The 23,943-nt window shown below is 38.2% G+C and overlaps 1 protein-coding gene across 1 annotated transcript in view; it reads right to left on the bottom strand.

Annotated features, from left to right (window-relative positions):
• LOC101746597 (serine proteinase stubble) overlaps positions 1-23,943 on the bottom strand; it is a 64,250-nt gene that overhangs the window by 26,916 nt on the left and 13,391 nt on the right. Inside the window, exon 2 of the mRNA XM_012696418.4 lies at positions 21,867-22,175. Within this exon, the coding sequence (XP_012551872.2) occupies positions 21,867-22,095 (229 nt within the window). The 5' untranslated portion in view covers positions 22,096-22,175. The remainder of the gene's footprint in view (positions 1-21,866; positions 22,176-23,943) is intronic.

The raw sequence follows: 23,943 nt of genomic DNA, 5'->3' as shown, positions 1-23,943 counted from the left end.
GCGACCGATTTCTATCGAGAGCTCTACGATGACCAATCAATAACACCTACTTTAAGCAAAGAAGAAGAAAAAAATTCAGAAGAACAGGTGCCTAGCATACTAATAGATGAAGTCAATAATGCCACGAAGTCACTAAAGAAAAATAAAGCACCAGGGGAAGACAATATTTCTAATGAACTTCTTGTCGGAATGTACCATGCTATCTCCAATACACTAACCGACCTATTTAACGATATTCTAACAACGGAACATATACCTCAACAATGGACTACATCAACGATTATCTTAATTCATAAGAAAGGCAGAACAGATGATATTTCGAACTATAGACCCATTTCACTAATGTCTAATATTTATAAACTTTTCTCCAAGATAGTTCTAGAACGATTAACAAGGACTCTGAACGAAAATCAGCCAAAAGAACAGGCAGGGTTTAGAAGTGGCTTCTCTACTCTCGACCATATACATACTATAAAACAAATAATCCAAAAATGTAATGAATATAACATCAACTATTATTTATCGTTTATAGATTATAACAAAGCATTTGACTCGCTAAAACATCAGAAAATATGGGAAGCGCTTGCTTTACAAGGAGTCCATAATAAGTACATCCGTCTATTGAAAAACATATACGAAAACATGAAAGCAAGAGTACGGACAGAAAAGCTAGGAGAACACTTTCACATCAAAAAAGGAGTTAGACAGGGAGACCCCCTTTCACCCAAACTTTTCTCTGCAACCCTAGAACATGTGTTTCGTCAGCTCGAATGGGACGATTACGGTATTAATATTAATGGAGTGTTACTAAATCATCTGAGATTTGCCGACGACCTCATACTTATAAGCGAAAATCCAGAAACTTTACAAAAAATGATTGAGCAACTTGTACGTGAAAGTGAAAAAGTTGGACTATCATTGAACACAAACAAAACAAAGCTGATGACAAATTACAAAAAAGTCCCTATCAAACCTTACAACACAGCTAAATTAGAATATGTAAATGAGTATACATACCTCGGCCAAATCATATCCCCCAAAGACCTCACAGCAAAAGAAATCAGTAACAGAATAAATATAGGATGGAAAAGGTACTGGGCATTAAAAGATGTTATGAAGAATTCAGAAATACCTGTTAAGGCAAAGAAGAAAATATTTAATACATGCATTCTTCCAAGTATGACCTATGGATGCCAAACATGGGGATTGACAAATAAGAACATAAAATCTTTAGAAATTTGTCAACACCGAATGGAAAGAAGTATGTTAAACATGAAATTAAAAGATAAAATACGGTTAACAAAAATAAGAAAACAAACAAAGATCATAGATATAAAATACCGAATACAACAACTGAAATGGAAATGGGCTGGACATTTAATTCGAGATAAAACAGAAAAATGGGCCAAAGGAGTGACAGAATGGTGTCCTAGATATAAAAAGCGAAATAGAGGAAGACAGCAACGTAGATGGGAAGATGACATCAAAAAAGTGGCAGGAACGACTTGGATGAGAAAAACGCAGGATAGATTATTATGGAGAACCCTTGGGGAGGCCTATGCTGTACAGCAAGACGATCAAGAAACCGGTGTCGAATAATAAAACTAGATAATAAGTGTATTAAAAATGTAACTTAAATTTGATTGTTAATAAAGGCTTATATATATATATTTGTATATAGAAACATAACACTTTAAGCCTTCTGCGTGAAGTCGTGTCACAGAGTAGAGTAACTACAGTCGGTACACTGTTTCCTTTGAAATTTAATGCGGACATTTTAAACGATTTAAATGAGAGATGATGAGAATGAGAGATAATTAAATGAGAGAATTTTTCTAATGAAATACGTACTCAACAAATGTTCACGATTGACTTCCACAGTGAAGGAATAACATCGTGTAATAAAAATGAAACCCGCAAAATTATAATTTGCGTAATTACTGGTGGTAGGACCTCTTGTGAGTCCGCGCGGGTAGGTACCACCGCCTTGCCTATTTCTGCCGTGAAGCAGTAATGCGTTTCGGTCTAAAGGGTAGGGCAGCCGTTGTAATTATACTGAGACCTTAGAACTTATATCTCAAGGTGGGTGGCGCATTTACGTTATAGATGTCTATGGGCTTCAGTAACCACTTAACACCAGGTGGGCTGTGAGCTCGTCCACCCATCTAAGCAATAAAAAAAAAAGATGTCGTTTTAATCTAAGTTAAAATGGCGGTTTCTGGAACGAATTCAATTTGTTAAAAGAACACGGCCAAAATTTTAAGTTTATTTGTGTATTTACAGACAGATATATACCAGACGAACGAAGCAGTCATAGGTTCCAGAATCGTAGGTAGGATAGCCCTTATATAACCCAATTGAGATTACGACTAGTGATGTCAACCGATTAGAAATTATCAATGCCGATTCAAACAAATTAATTAATAGAATAAACCGTTTTTTGGCACTCGGTTTTAGATTTAAATAAGAATAAAACTATTTAAAAATAAATATAATTAATGTATGCTTAATTTATTGCGCGTAATTTGTTTTCTAGTGATTCTTGTCTATCTGATGGTTATCTGGATAAGACCGCGAATTGTACTTTTTTGTATGTCATGTTTTTTTTTTATTTTTTTTTTAGATTTTTATTTTTTATTGCTAAGATTTGTGGACGAGCTCACAGCCCACCTGATGTTAAGTGGTTACTGGAGCCCATAGACATCTACAACTTAAATGCGCCACCCACCTCGAGATACAAGTTCTAAGGTCTCAGTATAGTCACAACGGCTGCCCCACCCTTCAAACCGAAACGCATAAAAGTTTGTGTAGATACAATTAAAAACATACTCTATATATATTTTTTAAATGTTTATTAAGTCATATTTTGATTTGCAAAACAGAGTTGATCCACTCTTGTGTTCTGTACATCAATCCATCTAGTGCATATTATTCTTTTCCTCACTCCATAGCGAGACTAGACATAAAGGAATTCTTGTTCCCTTTTGTTATTTTTGAAACTAATTCGACGTTTATCTGGTAGTTGAACGACTGTTAAACAATTTGCACTGTACAAACACGGCTTCCGTAACAAGTTAATTGGTCAGCTGTGAACGGGTCACGAGATACCGTTGCTAACCGCGAGACGACTTGAGGTTAAATATGACGGGCAAATAAACGGATGGTTTATTTAAAGTGTTTTCATTTTTTTACCGTTTGGAGGCATTGATACAAAATGCTAACAGATCTATTGAAGTGGTGCTATTGGTTACGTGCCATTTTTTTTTATTTGTCTACTATCATATCCGGCTTTGGAATGAGCTCCCCTCCACGGTGTTTCCGGAGCGCTATGACATATCCTTCTTCATACGAGGCTTGTGGAGAGTACTTAACAATAGGCTGCGGCTTGGCTCTGCAACCTCTGTAACCACTTACCATCGGGTGGGCCGTATGCTCGTCTGCTTACACGGGCAATAAAAAAAAACCTCATACCACCTCCCTTTACTATCCGAATCCTGAGTACATATTTATTGAGTGTTCGCGCAAGGTCAAAATCATGATGTTTTTTTACAAACGTAAAACATTCTTCTTTTAAGATGAATACATAATTTTGTTGATTGTATCGGACCTTTTTTTTTTAGGAAAACTCTTATTGGCGTTCGTTCAGGACATGACAAGGTCTGTCGGATTCCTTAGTCTAATTATAAAATAATAATAAAATCGTACAACAATAGAACGGTCGTCTTCAACAACGGTCACGGATAGTTAAAGTGTGCTAAATATATATTTATATTTCTGCCTATTTCTGCCGCGAAGTTGTACGTTCCGAGTTTGGAAATGTACAAATAAGACTTATACCTCACATCTCAAGGTGAGTGGATGGTATTTATTTAGTAACTAGCTGACCCGGCAGACTTCGTAGTGCCGATAAATCGATAAATAAAAAACCTAAACTTTTGCATAAAATAAACTTAAAACAAACAAAAGGAATCCGTCCGACGGGGGACACATCGAAGGAAAAACAAAATTGTTATTTTTATTTAATTTCGAGCATTTTCATATTTATCTACCTTTTAAACCTTCTCTGGACTTCTACAATTAATTCAAGACCAAAATTAGCCAAATCGATCTAGCCGTTCTCGAGTTTTAGCGAGACTAACGAACAGCAATTCATTTTTATATATATAGATATCTATGAGTTTCGGTAACCATTTAACATCATATGGGCCATGAGCTAGTTTTGGTTTGGTTATTGCAGAAAATATCCAAGGTCTAACCTTCATTATCCGATGGATCTCTAAAGAAAACCAACAAATATCTTCGACCTCAATTATATATGATACAAGAAATAATAGGTACATGAATTTTAAGTACTGCTTGCAAAAACATTCTTAACTACCGTTTGCAAAAACAATTCTTTTTATGGTTTAATTATCTAGGAAACACGTATGGCGCACTGAGGTTTTGAATCACATTTTGCTGTCAAGGTTTTTGTGTGCTGAATATTTTTATTGTTATTTAAGCGATTTTCATCGTGATTTAAGATACCACATCATCATCATCATCAGCCTGTATCTCTCCACTGCTGGATGTAGGCCTCTCCCATAGTCCGCCACAATGAACGATCCTCCGCCTTCCGCATCCAATCTTTCCAGCATATCGCCGCAAGTCATCGGTCCAACGGGCACGGGGACGCCCAACGCTGCGTTTACCGGTACGCGGTCTCCAGTCCAGAACAAGTCTGCTCCATCGGCCATCGGTTCTGTGACACGTATGATCGGCCCATTGCCACTTCAGCTTGCTAACCTTTAGGACTATGTCGGTTACTTTGGTTCTTTTACGAATTTCATCATTTCTGACTCGATCCATCAAAGAAACTCCGAGCATACACCTTTCCATAGCACGCTGAGCGACTTTGAGCTTACGGACCAAACCTACGGTTAATGTCCACGTTTCAGCGCCATATGTCATGACCGGCAGCACACATACATAAGATACCACAAAGGACTCTAACTTTACGTTTCAAGGCCCCACTGTATTGGAAATACCTTAATCGTCTCCTTAGCATACTCCTAACTCTCCTGGCTTGGGATGTCCCGCTACATAATGGCTTACTAGCCTAAGCTCCGGAAACGGGTATATTCCATGATGGTTTGCAGCGATTTGTAGCCCACTGAGTTTCTCGCTGAATCTTCTCAGTGGGTCGCGTTTCCGATCCGGTGGTAGATTCTACGAATCACTGCTCTTGCGCCACATAGCGCGAAGATCGGACGGCCGATGGGGCGGAGAGATCCTCGAGTGGAGACCACGTACTGGCAAGCGCAGTGTGGGACGGCCACCTACGAGATGGACCGACGACCTGGTAAGAACCGCTGGGTCACGTTGGATGCAGGTGGCAACGGACCGGCCGCACTGGAGATCACTTGGAGAGGCCTATGTTCAGCAGTGGACAATGGACAGGCTGAGATGATGATGATGATGATGACTGCTATTGCGATAGTTCGTGTTAGCAACGTCTACAGGTTTGAGCCCCGTGAGCTCACCTACTAATTCGGCGAATCTAGAATAACCCCTCGAGGTTACTAGAATAGGTAGGAAAAAAAAAGCGTTTGTAGCTGTTGCAAGAAGTTAGTTAAGATACCATTAATACCTTAGAAATGTTTTGGTACAACTGCTAGTTTATAAGAAAACCTAAATAAATACATATGAACTCTACAGCATGTGATGGAGTATACTATTTTTCCCTACCTATTCGTTGGCAGCCTAAAAGGGTACCCAAGCCACGTCCGGACGGGTAGGTGAGCTCACGGGCTCGACCTGAGAGAATTTCCGAACACTACCCCTAGCAAGAGAGTATACTATCTAGAGAACACAGCCAGATAGTATCACCGTTAATAGTACAATATTTAAAACAAGGTCTATAGCCGATTAACAATGATGAGTCATAAACAAAATAATATCTTTTACACGCGTGTTATGTTAAAAATTGTGTAGATGATTTTGGTGGTAGAACTTCTGTGAGTGCGCACGGGTAGGTACCACCACCCTGCCTATTTCTGCCGCGAAGGAGTAATGCGTTTCGGTCGTACTGTAGATTGTATGGGCTCGGTTAACCGCTTAACACCACTTGGGCCGTGAGCTCATCTACCCATCTAAGCAATAAAAATAAATGAATTAAAAGAACATTGTTATAAGTTTATTATACCTTTCCAAAAAATTACTTAATTTTTTTTAAATGTCAATCATTTCATTATTTAATACTAGCGTCGGTCTGCCGGTCAAAATTTTACCATAATCAATGACACCTCAAGGTTCGTATTCACTTAATTCATTACCATTTTCGGTTTTGTTTTTGTTATTTACATTTATCTCTTGTAAAAACTTTAAATAATAACGTATTTCCAAATATTTATCTTTTTTTTATGACAATAAGTTTTTTTATATGTTTATATCCGAAAATGTTTTTTTTACCTATTTCTGTGACCTTGACGGGGAAAATCGGTTGCTATTTTTGTATGACAAGTTGACTGCCACGTAGGTCACCGGTGCCCTACGTGGCGCACTGAAGTTATTATGTCGATTTCTGTAACTGGATTGCCTAACTTTATCTTCTTTTGTTTGGTAATTTATGTTATAGTCTTTTAAAACTCTTAGAAATAGATTCATTCTCAGTGTCTTCGGGTTCGTCTTTCCCAGAGTCTACTAGATATTCCAACGGCTTAGTAAGAAGATCGAAGAGAGAAATCGATATAATTACTTCAGTGGGTCACGTGATAAGGAAAAAGGTAATTAACTGTTTTGACTTTTGTCTATTTATAAAGATCATCATTATCCTGCCCTTCTCCCAGTCACCTGGGGTCGGCGCAACATGTTTTCTCCTTCCATACTCTTCTATCACATACCATTTCTTCGCTCACTCCCCTCCTACCCATATCGTCTTTCACACAATCCATCCATTTCTTCTTAGGTCTACCTCTTCCTCTAAATCCTTCCACATTCATAGTTAACACTCTCTTAACAACCTCATTTTCATTCCGTCCGTCTATTTATAAAGATATATATATATATATATATATATATATATATATAATATATTAGAAATAGCAGAAGGCCAGGTTTCCTTTTAGGACGATACCGTTTTACCTGCGCTATATTAACATACATAATATCGTTTTAGTTATAATTAAAAAATCTATATTAGAATTGTTTTCGAAGCGTTCGTATCGTAATGGATGAGTCAAGTCACTTTCTCTTGTAATATTCGGTTATTGGAAAAACCCGGAGTGATTCAAACGGTTTACATCCGTTTAAGATGAACATGCTGAACATGCATAATCTATATATATAAAAATTAATTGCTGTTTGTTAGTCTCGCTAAAACTGGAGAACGGCTGGACCGATTTGGCTAATTTTGGTTTTGAATTATTTGTGGAAGTCCAGAGAAGGTTTAAAAGGTAAATAAATATGAAAATGCTCGGAATTACATAAAAATAACAATTTTGTTTTTCCTTTGACGTGTCCGCCGTCGGACGGATTCCTTTTGTTTGTTTTAAGTTTATTTTATACAAAAGTTTAAGTCTTTTATTTATCGATTGAGGTACTACGAAGTCTGCCAGGTCAGCTAGTCTTATATATAAAATTCTCGTGACACAATGTTAGTTACCACACTCCTCTGAAACAGTTTGACCGATTTTTATGAAATTTTATATGCTAGTTCAGTAGGTCTGAGAGTCAGCTACTATCTATTTTTCATACCCCTAAGTGATAAGGGTTGTCCACCTCTAATATTTATTTTGTAATTTTTGGACAATATTTTTTTTGTTGTAATGAGGCATTATGTGGTTGAATGAGGTTTTGTTATTTTTATATTCTCTCATCGTTCACAGCGCTACATGCCTATATCACTCATTTACCACATCCTTACACACTTACAATAAGTTAGTTTTTTTTTCTACACTAGAAATATCATATATGGCAAAATAACGTTTGCCGGGTCAGCTAGTATGTTATACAAAAACGAATGTTGATTGAGTTTTTTTGTCTCACAACCTTTTAAGGTATGTCAATGAGCAAAGTCAGAGGCACCTGAATAATTCGGAATGATAAAGTGTTAGGATGAAATTATAGAAAAAAAGACAATTCCCACCGAGCCGTTTATATGGCTCGGTAGAGCTTCTGATCGAATGTTGTCCGGATTTTCTATACTAATACATATTATAAAGAGGAAAGATTTGTTTGTTTGTTTGTATTGAATTGGCTCCGAAGCTACTGAACCGATTAAAAAAATTCTTTCACTGTTGGAAAGCTACGTTATCTCCGGAGGACATAGGATATATTTATTATATTTTCAAAAAAATTAGGGATCCTTACTGAAACTCCAATAATGTAACCCGATGTGTAAAAAAATTACCTAAAATTCTTTACATCGCGTGCGCTACTAACAATGCGAAGCCAGGGCGGGCCGCTAGTCGTAAATAAATGTTTTTTACTGGTGGTAGGACCTCTTGTGAGTCCGCACGGGTAGGTACCACCGCCCCGCCTATTTCTGCCGCGAATCAGTAATGCGTTTCGGTTTGAAGGGTGAACAGCCGTTTTAACTATACTTGAGACCTTAGAACTTATATCTCAAGGTGGGTGGCGTATTTACGTCGTAGATGTCTATGGGCTCCAGTAACCACTTAACACCAGGTGGGCTGTGAGCTCGTCCACCCATATAAGGAATAAAAAAAAAACTACACGTCTTAATCATAGTAGATACTTATATAGGAGAGATATCTACAACTACTATAATATTGTAAGTTTTATCGTAATCGAATGAGTTGGCAGAAACTGTTTTATAGACTTATCTGAAACGACGTCTTCTTAAAATGTGTCGTCTGCGTTATGACCGACTCCTGAAGCTGGTTTTCGATGAAAAAAAAAGACACCCGTTTTATTACAACTCGGGACTTAATAAAAATAATGTAATAAAATTAATTAAAAGGAAAAATTTATGACTTTCAATAATTAACACTTAACATTTTAGCGATGTGTTTTATTGTGTCGAGCAAGGCTTGATTTTTTAAAGTGACGCTGACTTTATTATCAGAATTCGGCGAAAGAGAGTTGTTAGGTGAGCAGTGTTTTTTTAATCTAGTTTTCTTTAAGTCTCAATTTAAATTGATGATACCTGAACCTGTGCTTCTAATTTCGAGAATCAACATAAGAATGCCAATAACATAAACAGCCTAAAAAGTTGTTTTAAAATTTAGATATTTATAAGGAATCTTAACGACCATTATTTTTAAAAAGCTGTTGTTTTTGTTTCGGTGACATTTTGTATATATCTTAATTAATTGAATAAAACATCATCAATATCGCATGATGTGATTTGGGGCTAATTTTGTATATTTATGGTCTCCCCAATGGTAGCCCATCGTTTATTTAGACCCAAATGATGTCATAAATAGTTTTTCATTTAGTGAGTTCGACGAGGCATGGTAGAGGGCCTACGTCCTAGAGGACGCAGTCTCTTATTCCAACCTCAGGTTTCAGGATGCCCTTCATAAAGCCGAGGATCGCAGCAGATGGAAGGAAATCGTACGTGAGAAAATGAGGCAGCAAGGGAGTCACGATCCTGAGTAATGAGGAAAGCGACGCGACGAAGGAGTTCTTTTTATTTCCTACCAAAGCAGATGAGCCTTGAGAGGCTATTTCAGCGTAACCTTAACTAATAGGTGAGCTCACGGGACTCAAACCGGAGTGATGCAAACACTGACCCTAGCAAGAGCCGTGCTTCGCAGAATCTACCACCGGATCGGAAACGCGACCCACTGAGAAGATCCGGCGAGAAACTCAGTGGGCTGTGTGTGTGATGAAAAAATCACAGTTGCCCGGTTTCCTATTGTGAAGACGTTCAGTGAAAGCACCTGTTTAAAGAAAAGCATTGACAGGAGTCATGATGTAGAAAATAAATAAGGTCAATATTTTTTTTTTTCATTTGACGACGGAACCCAAAATATTGAGAAAGCGTTCAAAAATTTAAAACAATCGTTACAAAGCTTTGAACGTTTTCTTGATAAAATTCCTTTTGCATGAATTATTTTCGTTTGTGCATATCCAAATCGGATGTGGATGCTCATAAATTTGTATTAATGTAGACTTCTGAACATTGCTGTAGCGATTGAACGAGTAATTTTTTTAGGGAATAATTAAAGAGGTCGAAAAGGAATTTCCAGACAGAAAAAAACAAATTAAAACTTGGCCACACTCCGCTGTCGTTATCCATAAATGTACTGTGAGATGTCAAACCAATTCCTAAGCGCATTCGACATCTGTCATTATAAAATTCGAAACTACTCATGAACTACTCGCGCGTCAACTATTGTAGGTAATATGAAAAGAAAACTTTTTAAGTGCGAACTCAGGATGTCTAGATAATTGTAAGCACCATATTATGTAACGCATTAATCAAACAAACTAAATTTTATTAAGATTTTACTAGGAAGACATTTAATTTTCACTAAAGACGCTAAAAACATTGAAAATACTCGTGCACCATATGACGGTATTATATGGCAGTAATTTTTCCTGGAACAATAAACAGAACCTAGTTTCCCATAGATAAGGTTTATAATCGAGTACTCTACATGCGAAAACGGAACTGGTGGTATTTAGTACTCAGAGATCCTAGTAATCTACAATCAACTAGTAACTGCAGCAAATATAAAGGGTGAATGTCACCGCTCAGCTTGCGACGTCAAAATGACACAAAATGGCTTTAAGCACCAAAACCAGACAGCGCATTGGTATCAATCTGTGCGGGCTCGCAATATTTTAGGCAAAAACAAAAAGCTGGTTAAAAAAGGAACTATTACACTACTGTAAAAATATGGGGGGAAAAAATAGCCACCCATCTTAACACTTAAGGAAGAAGTATCAATAGTGTCGTAATTAAGATCAGAACGTACGAATAATTTGAATTAGATAAAGATGCTGGTACCGCCTTTGACCCTACGAGCTACCACCACAAAAGCTAGAAGTTAATCATGCGTGCAGGGAAGGAGGAATCTGAATAAAAAGATAATTGAGGAGATAGTAGTGTTTGTACAGAAGAGTTGAAGGAAAATTATTAAATTAAACTAATATTTAATAATATAAGTTGTAGGTTACTTATAAATAGAAAATCTGTGTTAGCTCACCGCCAGTTGGCAGCGTTCCCAGAAGGCTGGCAGCATTTCCACGCTGGATAGCATTGCTAATTCTTTGTGCAAAATACGTACCGGCCTTCTGGTCTCGCGAGGCCTCAAATAGTTTTTTTTAAGGTCCTTAAAAAAGCTTTTAGCAGATGGACCCCAGGGGCCCAAAGTTTCTACACCAAAAGGAACAAAAATGAAATCTTTTTGAACTTGAAATAAAATTAGAATTTACAAAAAAAAAAAATTTTTACTATAATATGTCCAAGTTCCGCTTTCACTCACGACCAAATGAATTTATAGTATTTTATTTTCCCAAATTTCAACAACTAAACAGAGGTTGCATCAACTTAAGTAGATCCTGGTGAGCGGTCAAACAAAAGTTAATCATGTAAGATTTATGTAAAATTATAATTGGTGTAATTACTGGTGGTAGGACCTCTTGTGAGTCCGCGCGGGTGGGTACCACCACCCTGCCTATTTCTGCCGTGAAGCAGTAATGCGTTTCGGTTTGAAGGGTGGGGCAGCCGTTGTAACTATACTTGAGACCTTAGAACTTATATCTCAAGATGGGTGGCGCATTTACGTTCTAGATGTCTATGGGCTCCAGTAACCACTTATCACCAGGTGGGCTGTGAGCTCGTCCACCCATCTAAGCAATAAAAAAACAAAGATCACTCTGACCTAAATTCCTATATTTTTACGACAAAATTACAGCATTACCAAATTCGCTAAACCAACGTCAGTCGTGAAACTCAAAAGTCTGCATTAAACGTAACTGATTCACACGTAGTCAGGTCATCGACCCACTTGTCTGTCTGAATAAATAATTAAAGAAACTTCTATGTACATATAAAAGTGGTGTGGGCGAACGCGAAATGTTACATAAAATGTAGACCAATGTTTGTATGTGCGTATCGTCATGTGTTTCGACTTTCAATGGTTGAATTTTGTGGAGAATGCGCTAGCAAGGACCACTAGCATGAGTCCAAGGGCAGATTTTTTTTATTTCTAAGATGGAAGCGATCGGAGCAAGTCACCGTCGTCGCCCTAGACACGTCCTTACGGATCCATCAGATCCAATAACTCTTGCACCTTCAGCCCTAACACTGGGAGTAAGCTTAGGGACCCCGTAACCGTGCTCGTCGAACTCGGCAAAGAGTTCGACGTGCAACGGGCAACCTAACCCATGCATCAGCCCGCTGAGTTTCTCGCCGGATCTTCTCAGCGGGTCACGATTTCGATTCGGTAGTAGATTCATTCAATTCATTCTTCGAAGGCGCTCGGGTAGCTGTTAGCAAATCCCACCCCTCCTGACTGAGCCTTTGCTCGCCCACCTGTCCTGGTGAAACTGGAAAGGCCTCCGGGCCACCAGTTATACTTCAATCATAAAACAAAGGAAGCGATCTATGTGCATTGAGGTCATTGATGACGTCCACACAGGATTCTGCAGCTACTGATCTTACTAATGACAGGTGTCCAATCAAATCCGCAAACAATATATCCATCATCTGTCTGCCTCTCAGTAATTCTGTATGTTACAACGACAAAGCAGTCATGTGTTCTAGTTTATAGGGGGGCTACAGTTATTAGACTTTCAATTTAAACTTCGATATCTTTTCTCAATCGGGAATCTACATTCACATTGGTAATTCTATAAGATCAGGTGACTACTTAAACCTATTGATAAAAATTGCTAGTATTTTTTGGTTATTTTTTTTTGTTTTAGTACAGCTTAGTGCTTAAGCAATAGCAATTATATTTAGGAATTAAATCCTTAATCCCACAATTATAATTAGGAATTAATTCCTAAATATAATTGTTATTGTCTTTGTTTGACAGACGAGAATACGGTGTACCTGATGGAAGTGGTTACTGCGGATCATGACCATCATTAATCAGAGGCACAGTACAACTGGTGGTAGGACCTCTTGTGAGTCCGCGCGGGTAGGTACCACCACCCTGCCTATTTCTGCCGTGAAGCAGTAATGCGTTTCGGTTTGAAGGGTAGGGCAGCCGTTGTAACTATACTTGCGACCTTAGAACTTATATCTCAAGATGGGTGGCGCATTTACGTTGTAGATGTCTATGGGCTCCAGTAACCATTTAACACCAGGTGGGCTGTGAACTCGTCCACCCATCTAAGCAATAAAAAAATTTATATCAATTAATAAAACAGTAAAACATTTAATAAAACAAGTAGAATCCAGTGTGTCTCTACATTGAAGTGAAGTAATAAAAATAGAAAGAGAGTAACTAAAGAAGAGTATTAAAAAAAAGAAGAACTAAAGTAAAGAAGAAATCAAAAAAGCGATAGTACCTATATAAATATTTATTGTCGGTCGGTTTGTTTATTCTCGTACGATTTCGGAACTACTGAACATACTTTCCTGTAATTTTCGCAAGCAGATCGAGATTCAATAGGCGTGTGGCAAAATTTCGAGTTTTAATATTATAGGCTTTATTTTTATTAAAACTTTTACGAAATTTGATATCAAAACAGCGTAAGCCTTGAAAAGAAATAACGGCTGGTTCTTAACCCGCTTTTCCGCACGTGTTCCCAACCAAGTCTAATATTACACAGATGAAACTGTGGATGGAAAAGTAGCCTGAAATAAAACATTTTGAATATTGTCACCGAGAGCTCGTGGTCAGAAACGTCAAAAAAAGAAACCTATAGTCGTTAAGGCATTTTCCGTGTGGCATAGCGCAGTTGTCTGACCTAGTTGTTGTCATTTAAGTGAAAGTGACACTAACAGCGTCCATTTTACGAGGATTTCGCGTAAAAGTCGTCCTTTCAACGCCTTGATTTATCAGAGTGCACAACTAAAAATATTATATCCTGATTTCGTTTTGATGATGTGGTGATCCTATTAAATTTGTTGTGGAGAATTTAGTAAAAAAAAATATATCGACGCTTGAAAGGCAAACGTGACTAAGCGACAATAACTGCTTTATACATAAATGATAGGCAATAACCATATTCGATGCGCAAAAAAAATATATTTCTAGGTCTATTAAAATCATTTCGATCCTACAGCTAGATTCGTTAAAATAGAATTTTTTTCAGGTAAATCCATTTTAAATTAGTCTACTGTAAAGTTTACGCATTGTCGCTTAGTCACGTTTGCCTATCAAGCGACGATATGTAAAATTACATTACGAATAAATCTTAGAAAAGAAGAGCAGGTAAAGAAGATTAATGTTATATGTATTTTTCATTTTATACTAGTTTTTTTTTTTTTTTTAAAGCTTAGTTTAAAAATCATGCTTTTATATTGTACACTATTCCCCTCTTATACATCGTATTTCACTCTGCTATTGGTTTGCTGGAAGAAAACTCATGAATGAGTTAAGCTCGCCTTTGTACATAGTATTTAGACATTCTTTAAATCTGTTTTTTAATGTATTTTCTTTGTGTGTACAATAAGTATAAATAAATTAATTTAAAACCATTGAATAGCAGTTATTTATATCTCAGTTAATCTGATCGAATTCAGTTCAATTCCAAGAGAAATATTATTAAAAAATAACAGAAACATATTATTCCTGCCCATCCCTAATTTAAAATTTTTTTATTTACTAACAATCACGCCACGTTAACTGGTCCCGTGGTAAGTTCGTAAAGAACTTGTGTTACAGGTACCAGATAACGGAAATAAATGTAATATTTTTATTATACACATACATATTATTATATTTAATAGACATCCATAACTCTGGAAAAGACATTATTATATTTATCACACAAATATCCTACCTTGGCGGGATTCGAACCCGCGACCCCCTTGTGTAGTGACCATGTCACTTATACACACCAGACGGCCGTACAGAAACATATGTGTGAACGAATTGTATAAAAAATTTGTATCATATTAAATTATAATCAAGCATGCTCTCAATCGACCGTAATTTAGGGTTCTGCACATCAGGACAACCAAAAACTGATAAACAGACTTAAATATGTTTTACTGGTGGTAGGACCTCTTGTAAGTCCGCGCGGGTAGGTACCACCGCCCCGCCTATTTCTGCCGTGAAGCAGTAATGCGTTTCGGTTTGAAGGGTGGGGCAGCCGTTGTAACTATACTTGAGACCTTAGAACTTATATCTCAAGGTGGGTGGCGCATTTACGCTGTGGATGTCTATGGGCTCCAGTAACCACTTAACACCAGGTGGGCTGTGAGCTCGTCCACCCATCAAAGCAATAAAAAAAAAAAAACATACTTAAATATGTTCCAATGTATACAAACATAAAAACATCAACATCTAATAAAGAGTAAATAAACATTACCGTCACAGGAATATTTGTCCTAATAGAAATTCGAATCTACTTTATCAGTACTAATATGACTCTGTTAAATTTTGGTCTATTAATTGAATAGCATGTCTCAAAGTATGTTATCATTTAAAAATTGTCACAAAGAAACAGTTCACATGAGTGCTTTTGTTGTTGTATATTGAAGACTATGCTTTACAACTCATAGCACTGTTTCCAGAGATTCCCAAACTTGCCGTCTCTGTTATCTATTAGGAAAACATATTCAGACAGTAGTCGTTCGTAAAATCAACAATACACTGTTTTTTTGCTGACGAAACTACGCTCACTAGTGCTTTTTTCTACCGACCGCTGGTAGCCTAGGAGCTATTCCGGCTGCTCATGAGCTGGTAAGTGAACTCACGGGCTCAACTTGAGAGAGTTTTATAATACTGGCCCTAGTAAGAGCTTCACTGAATTCGCAACCCTCTGAGGAGATCGGTAAGAAGCTCAGTGGGTTGTGTCTGTGGGACTGGTGTTAAGGTAACCAAAATCCATGATGACCTGGAACTTGACTCAGTCAGTAAGTATCTACAGTCGGCATCATTACGCCACTTTGAGAAGGCGGCACGACATAAGAACCCTCTTGTCGTGGCCGCTGGAAACTACATACCCGATCCTGTAGGCCGAATGGTAAACAGTCGACGTCGCCCAAAACACGTCATTACGGATCCTCCCGATCCATTAACGGTGCTTCTAGGTACCTCAAGCATCGGTCACCGTCCTCGTTGAACCCGTCGCCTGCGATGAAGGGCTCGACGAGCGAATTAACCCATAGACACAGTCCACTGAGTTGCTCGCCGGATCTTTTCAGTGGGTCGCGTTTCCGATCCGGTGGTAGATTCTGCGAAGCACTGCTCTAGCCAGGGCCAGTGTTAGCAACACTCCGGTTTGAGCCCCGTGCGCTAACCTACACGTTAGGGTGAAGCTGAAATAGCCTCTCAAGGCTATCAGCATAGGTAGGAAAAAAAAGTAACCAAAACGTAAATCACGACTGAAAGGTGAGATCGAAGGTACATCCAGTCAGACGTCCACTATATTTCAGTTGATCTAATCCCGAAAGCTGTGGATGCATCTCAAGCATTGCCCCTACTACACGTGATTGAAAGCACGGTAAAAATATTCTTGTAAAATACTTTCGCTCATGTCGCTAATGTAGACAGTTTCGAAATTTAATTAAAAATATCTAAAGCGACCACTGAGGCGTGAACAAATGCGTACGACCATGCAAAACGACAATTTGTGCCGAGACAATATCACGTCATTCGTCGCGTGTTTAGCTTTGACATCCACTAAACTATTCGGCGACAAATATCGATGAGAATATTTAAAACAAAATTATTTGCCATCTATAAAATTGTTAAATTTATAAGTAAAATGTGAACTCGGAGCTAAAGTGTTCACATTTTACTTATAATACTAATTCTACATCCTTTATATCCTAAGATTCATTTCATATACGGTTTTGTTTGACTATAGGATGTATAAGAAACAGGAAAGCGGGAGAAATGCATGTAGATGTTCAGCTAGAGTCCGAGAGCGAGCGGTAATCAAGCAGCCAACAAATCAAAGTTTATGCTCTTTATGGCCTTGTAATTAAGCACAAAATAGTTTTGAAGTGAAAACGTCTTTAGAATCGTTGTGATTTCAAACGGAAAAAACGACAGGTAAGAGACACAAATACAAAAATGTGTAGGATGAAGCCAGCAAAGAATGAGACAGAAATATACATACTATTTAATACAGCGCCATCTGTGAGATTTTTTAATACTAACGTGTGTATGAAAGCTCTTGTAGTGAATTTTAATTTAGGATTATACGTGAAATTAAAATATCAATTCACAGAGGGCGCTACCTTACAATTGTTTACTAATGACAAAATTTTACATATACTTAAGACGTTTAGGATAATTGTATTTGAATTTTGGAAGGTTTCACTTCTACCAGGTGTGAATTGCACACATGTAATTTTTTTTTTTAATGTTATTAGATTTAATTAGATATTTTAATATTAACGTAAGTAATATAAAGTATTGAAATATATTTCATTCAAGACAGCGTTAGACTTAATTTGACCCGAAAAATTAATGAATACAATCTTCACAGAGACACAAAATGTGTGATTGTCAAATTCAATTGACGTATTATGATTATAAAAGAGTTATCCCGAAGTTTAATGTCTTTATTCATTTAGATTTCCCGAAATTTAAGCATCTTATACTGTCTGCCTTGAGATATGTTATCTATAGAACGGATGAAAACAATTCTCGAATGTTCTGAGAATTAAACTCAACTTAATTTCATATTTTCGTTTGCACACAACGAGAGAACATTTTGTAATCAATCTACCCAGTGTTAAGTGGTCAAAGAAATCCATAGAAATCGTAACTTTATTGTCACTGTCCACCATTACTGGTGGTAGGATCTCTTGTGAGTCCGCGCGGATAGGTACCACCGCCCTGCTTATTTCTGCCGTGAAGCAGTAATGCGTTTCGGTTTGAAGGGTGGGGTAGCCGTTGTAACTATACTGAGACTTTAGAACTTGTATCTCAAGGTGGGTGGCGCGTCTACGTTGTAGACGTCTATGGGCTCCAGTAACCACTTAACATCAGGTGGGCTGTGAGCTCGTCCACCCATCTACGCAATAAAAAAAAAATAAAAAATGGTCGAAGTCTCAATTGTATTATATTGAAGAGTGAAACGTTATTTGGTTTAAGCGACATTTCGCTTGATACGCGACATTTATCTTTGTAATTAAAGGTCCTTTTTATTTGGTATTAGTATCAACAATTCGATGTTCTTAATTGAACTTCAATTAAGTTTACCAAATCCCAATAGCTTAATTTTTTTTTCAATTTTGCTCTCTTGTAAAGTTGCAAAAATGTCGCTTAAACCATATAGACTTTAACCCCTGGATATGTTGTTGTATATCACGGCTATTCTACTTCTTTTTTTTCTTACCTATGCTGATAGCCTTGAGAGGCTATTTCAGCTTCACCCTAACGTGTAGGTGAGCTCACAGGACTCAAACCGGGAGTGTTGCTAACACTGGCCCTAGCAAGATCGGAAACGCGACCAACTGAGAAGATCCGGCGAGAAACTCAGTGGGTTGTGTCTATGGGCTAATTTCCTCGTCGAGCCCTACGTCGCAAGCGACGGATTCAACGAGGACGTTGACCGGTGTTTGAGGTACCTTACAGCACCATTAATGGATCGGGAAGATCCGTAATGACGTACTTAGGGCGAAGTCGACTGTTTACCATTCGGTCCACAGGATCGGGTATGTAATTTCCGGCGGCCACAACAAGAGGGTTTTCGTGTCGTGTCGCCTTTTCAAAGTGGCGCAATGATGCCGACTATATTTATTTACTGACTGAGTCTCAAGCTCCAGGTCATCATCACGTGGAACGCATTCTTGTTTCGCGGTCAAACTAGATAGTAAATCAACGTTATCATGATGAATCAATATAGCGCTATATACTTAAGAATTTCTAGATATAACTTATACAACATTTACGGCTTAATTTTGCGTACATATTTTCTTCTTTTTTTTTTAAATTTCGTACATAGGAAATTAAAGAAAATGAAACAGAAGCACATAATCAGTATACATCGCCTGTGCCGTATGTTGTTTGTGGGCGTTACAACTAATGCGCCAAATACGTACCGTATTCACTTACGCTTTCGAAGCTTTCGTTTCCAAATACATTTACAATTTTAACGTCGAAAGCGTAAAGTGAGTTGTCACTTTTTTCAAGTCGGAAATGTTCTATGGTACACTCGAGGTCCAGAATTTATTAATTAAGCGAGATTAAGAGATGAAAAAAAAACGAAACTTATATATGACTAGTTGACCCGGCAGACTTCGTAGTGCCTCAATCGATAAATAAAAGACCGACGGGGGACACATCAAAGGAATAACAAAATTGTTATTTTTATTTGATTCCGAGCATTTTTATATTTATCTACCTTTTAAACCTTCTCTGGATTTCCACAAATAATTCAAGACCAAAATTAGCCAAATCGGTCCAGCCGCTCTCGAGTTTTAGCGAGACTAACGAACAGCAATTAATTTTTATATATATAGACTAGCTGACCCGACAGACTTCGTAGTGCCTCAATCGATAAATAAGAGACCTAAACTTTTGTATAAAATAAACTTAAAACAAAATGAATACGTCTGACCAGGGACACATCAAAGGAAAAACAAAATTGTTATTTTTATTTGATTCCTAGCATTGTCATATTTGTCGTCCCTTTTAAACCTTCTCTGGGCTTCCACAAATAATTCAAGACCAAAATTAGCCAAATCGGTTCAGCCGTTCTCGAGTTTTAGCGAGACTAACGAACAGCAATTATTATTATTATTTTTTTGCTTAGATGGATGGACGAGCTCACAGCCCACCTGGTGTTAAGTGGTTACCGGAGCCCATAGACATCTACAACGTAAATGCGCCACCCACCTAAAGTTTATTTATTTACCTCATTTTTATATATAGAGAAGAAGAAGATAAGTAGATATAGATTTTCTTTATGTTAAAAATACAAACAACTCACTTGACTTGTTTGGAATTTAATAAAATTATTTTGTTTGTATTGTGAGGTAGAGGTCGTTTTTTTTTTAAATTTAAACGATCGTTATTGGTGTTATTACAAACTAAACGAGTGTTTAGTTGCCAGACATCAATGGTTATCGTTCTGAAGATGTCATCGACCCGGTGACAGCTGTTATTTTATTGTGATAAGTGCATTTTTTTACGCAATTACATATGATACCTTGGGGGTTGAAGTATACAGGGGTAGTATTTCGGTGACTTGGTGCACGTACTGAGATGGTGCACTCGCAGAAGGAGGCGGCGGGGCGCGTGAGAGACGCACAAGCCCCCCGCCGTCGAGCGGGGGCCAGGGAGGCGGATCTCGCCTAAGCCTTGGCCCTCTAAGTGTTTCGGGTCACCTTCATATGTCGGTCTGGGGCTCGGCGAAGGGGGCCTAAGAAGACGACGTGCAAGCTGCTCTGCACGCGTTTTACGCAAGAGTATCCGGGTGATGGAAGGCCGGCTATCCTCGACCCACGCTGATTCTGACCCAGCGGGGTATTCCGTAGGATAACTAACTCTAACTGGCGCCATCTAGGCGGGCTTTGGACAGCCTGCCGAACGAGAGGGCTGGTGACCGTGGCGCCGACAACCGCCAGTCCGGCGTCCCGAGGGGGAGGGCGATGGAAGAGATGTGCTCCGCACTAAGCGCTTCACTATCCCCCGTTTGCCTTTTCATGAGTTCTGTCTCATGAGAGGCTCGGACGTGGGTTGTTGAGCGACAGGAGATTTTAGTTGGTTCGACTCCGACATACCCCGCCCGCCATCCCATTTCCTCCTAACCAAAAAAAAAAAAGTTTTCCGGTGCTGTTTTCTTTGTTGGACTTACAGTAAGCACAGAAGGAAGACATGTTTGGTGACTATAATTGTTTTCTTTACATTCTGCAACACTAACGTCAGTGACACGTTTTTTTTTTTTTTTTCAATTAAATATTATCAGGTGTAGTTTTTCTAATCTACAAATACCTATATCATCATCATCATCTCACTCTTGGCAGAGCAGTCGTGGTCATGTGGAATGAACTGGAATCCTTGTTTATTAAAGCACTGATAGCTGTTTTTCATATATAGACACAGACACAATGGTTAAGTATCATTTTTAAAGAGTGAAGAAATTTTTAAGAAATCAACTCTGCAGGAAATCGTCTTTGTAGTTTTGTATTAGCGCTTTTAGGAGGTAGTGTATCGGTCACAATTTAATTTAGTGGCTTAAGATTCGGCAAAGTAGCTCACCGTCTACTGGAGTTTATAGACATCAGAAATCGTTTATATTGACCACATCCTTTTTTTTCGGGACAGGGGACCAACCACCTGCGAGGTCCCCGCGCTTAACGATCTCATGGGACATGTTGTGTCTCTCGTGGGGATATCGGTAACCGAAGGTATTAAAGCCTTTATTCGTAGAACCACAACCGTCCTACCCTTAACACCGTAAACCAATCTTTTTTTATTGCTTAGATGGGTGGACGAGCCCATAGACATCTACGACGTAAATGCGTCACCCACCTTGAGATATAAGTTCTAAGGTCACAAGTATAGTTACAACGGCTGCCCCGCGCTTCAAACTGAAACGCGTTACTGCTTCACGGCGGAAATAGACAGGATGGTGGTACCTACCCGTGCGGCCTCACAAGAGGTCCTACCACCAGTGATTACGCAAATTACAATTTTGCGGGTTTGGTTTTTATTACACGATGTTATTCCTTCACCGTGGAAGTCAATCGTGAACATTTGTTGAGTACGAATTTCATTATAAAAATTGGTAAAGTAAAGTAAAACTAAAATACTTAAGCGTTAAATTACCTTGCAAATAATCCATGTTCAAGACGACTCCGGCGGCCGCGTATCCAAAACCGAACACGATTTGAAAGAACAACAATAAAAATGTGAAATTCATACAGAAAACACGAAACTTGTTTACGTAATTATTGATAAGACACTTCTCGGATGCGTTCCGTTCACTTGTATGCGTGCGAATTGTTTTACGTGCGTTCGGTTGGCTGTAAGGCCAAATGCTTAAAGGTGGGCCCATTTTGCGTGCTGTCTCCTAGTTCGTCTCCGCTACGACTGTTGCATTTTCGTCCTGCCGCTCACTTCGAAGCCCCGTTGATCCTGTAACAAATGAAAAGCTTATTAAGTGATATTCCTTTTCCGCGAATCACAGCATACATAAATCAAAACTATTATATGAGTCGTCTATTATCAAAGGTGGCAATCTGTGCATTTGGACAAAAAAATGTTATTGATATGTCAATACAGATTGATTTGAATATAAATCGTCTCCTTCACAGAATACGGTTCAAAACCTGCATTAAATAAAGGTTAATACTTAACCTGTTATTTATCTAAGATGTCGTTCAGAAAAGTTTTGTGACTGCCAATGGAATACAAAGTCAATAATTCGTTTTTCTGATTTACCAATAATTGTCCAAAAGTCACATTGTCGGCTTTGATAATAGTCGACTCATATATATACTTTATGACAAATATTTTTTTTGTATGGAAACTATGGACATCTTTTAGCGAATGCCCCTAAACTTATATGTTGTTCAAGTTAAGGCATTTAATTATTGTAAAACTAAACATAAAAAAAAAAACATACAAGTCTTTATTTGTTATAAACAAATTGATTAAATTTTATCAATTGGTGTTTTCTGAAAATTACAAAATCCTTCATTCAAAACTAAACATAAAAAAAAAACATACAAGTCTTTATTTGTTATAAACAAATTGATTAAGTTTTATCGATTTGTAGTTTCTGAAAATTACAAAGTCCTTCATTCAAAATAAAATATAGGATAGTTAATATGTTACTGCCATCTACAGGAGCAATGAGAAACTAATCAAAGTGGAGCCATCTAGTGGTCGACGCCCGTAAACATTTTTGTCGAGTGCTTGAGTTGCTTATGTTTAACTAATTTATGTTTATTATCTATGGGTCAGATCAGGTACGCTCTACTCAACGCTTCAGTCCACGACGCCATCTGCGCAGCCAAGGATAGGCAGGGCTGACGCAGGATAATTCAGGAGCTATTAAAGAATGCCACGACTATCAGCGTTGAGGATTATCGATGCAAGATGGAGGAAGTTTTTGCCCGAATACATTACAGCTTAGGTGGTCGCGAATGACTGAGGTGTTATTCGTCGACATTGATGAACAAGCTCACGACCCACCCGGTATTCAGAGGAGCCCATAGACATCACTGCGTGTATGCCACCCAATTTGAGACGCCAGGTCTTAGTCACAGCTGCATATAATAGCGGCCACACTACAATAGCTATCGCACGATGCATATTGGCATGCATTTTGAACTTTTTTTGTTGCATAGTTGGGTGGACGAGCTCACGGCCCACCTAGTGTTAAGTGGTTATCGGAGCCCATAGACATATACAACGTAAATGCCGCCACTCACCTTGAGATATGAACTCTATGGTCTCAGTATAGTTACAACGGCTACCCCACCCTTTAAACCGAAACGCATTACTGCTTCAAGGCAGAAATAGACACCACAGTGGTACCTATCCGCGCGGACTCACAAGTCCTACCACCGATAGGATACATGATTACCAATACCGTAATCAGATACCGATACATGATTGCTTCGCACAAAAATACCAGGCTCTACTAGTCCAAGAAAAGCTTAGTACCCGTAACGCTGATCAGATTGCTGACGCTTGACAATAATTGGTTATCTATCAAACAAGAATAACCTCCATAAAGCTTTTAAAGCTTGGTCAATTTAGCTACCCTTTCGCTTCAAGCCTTCATCATCTTAGTAATGAAGCAGCAAGCCGATCTTAAGGACACGAAACTAGTTTCTCCGTCGGGATAAGTAACGGTGTTACAGGAAGCCAACGGTACAGTTATCACGGCCTGCCC

This window comes from Bombyx mori, chromosome 2, assembly GCF_030269925.1.
Source record: "Bombyx mori chromosome 2, ASM3026992v2".
Taxonomy (NCBI): Eukaryota; Metazoa; Arthropoda; class Insecta; order Lepidoptera; family Bombycidae; genus Bombyx; species Bombyx mori.
Note: the sequence above shows the minus strand (reverse complement) of the source record. Positions and strands in the feature narration are given on the sequence as shown.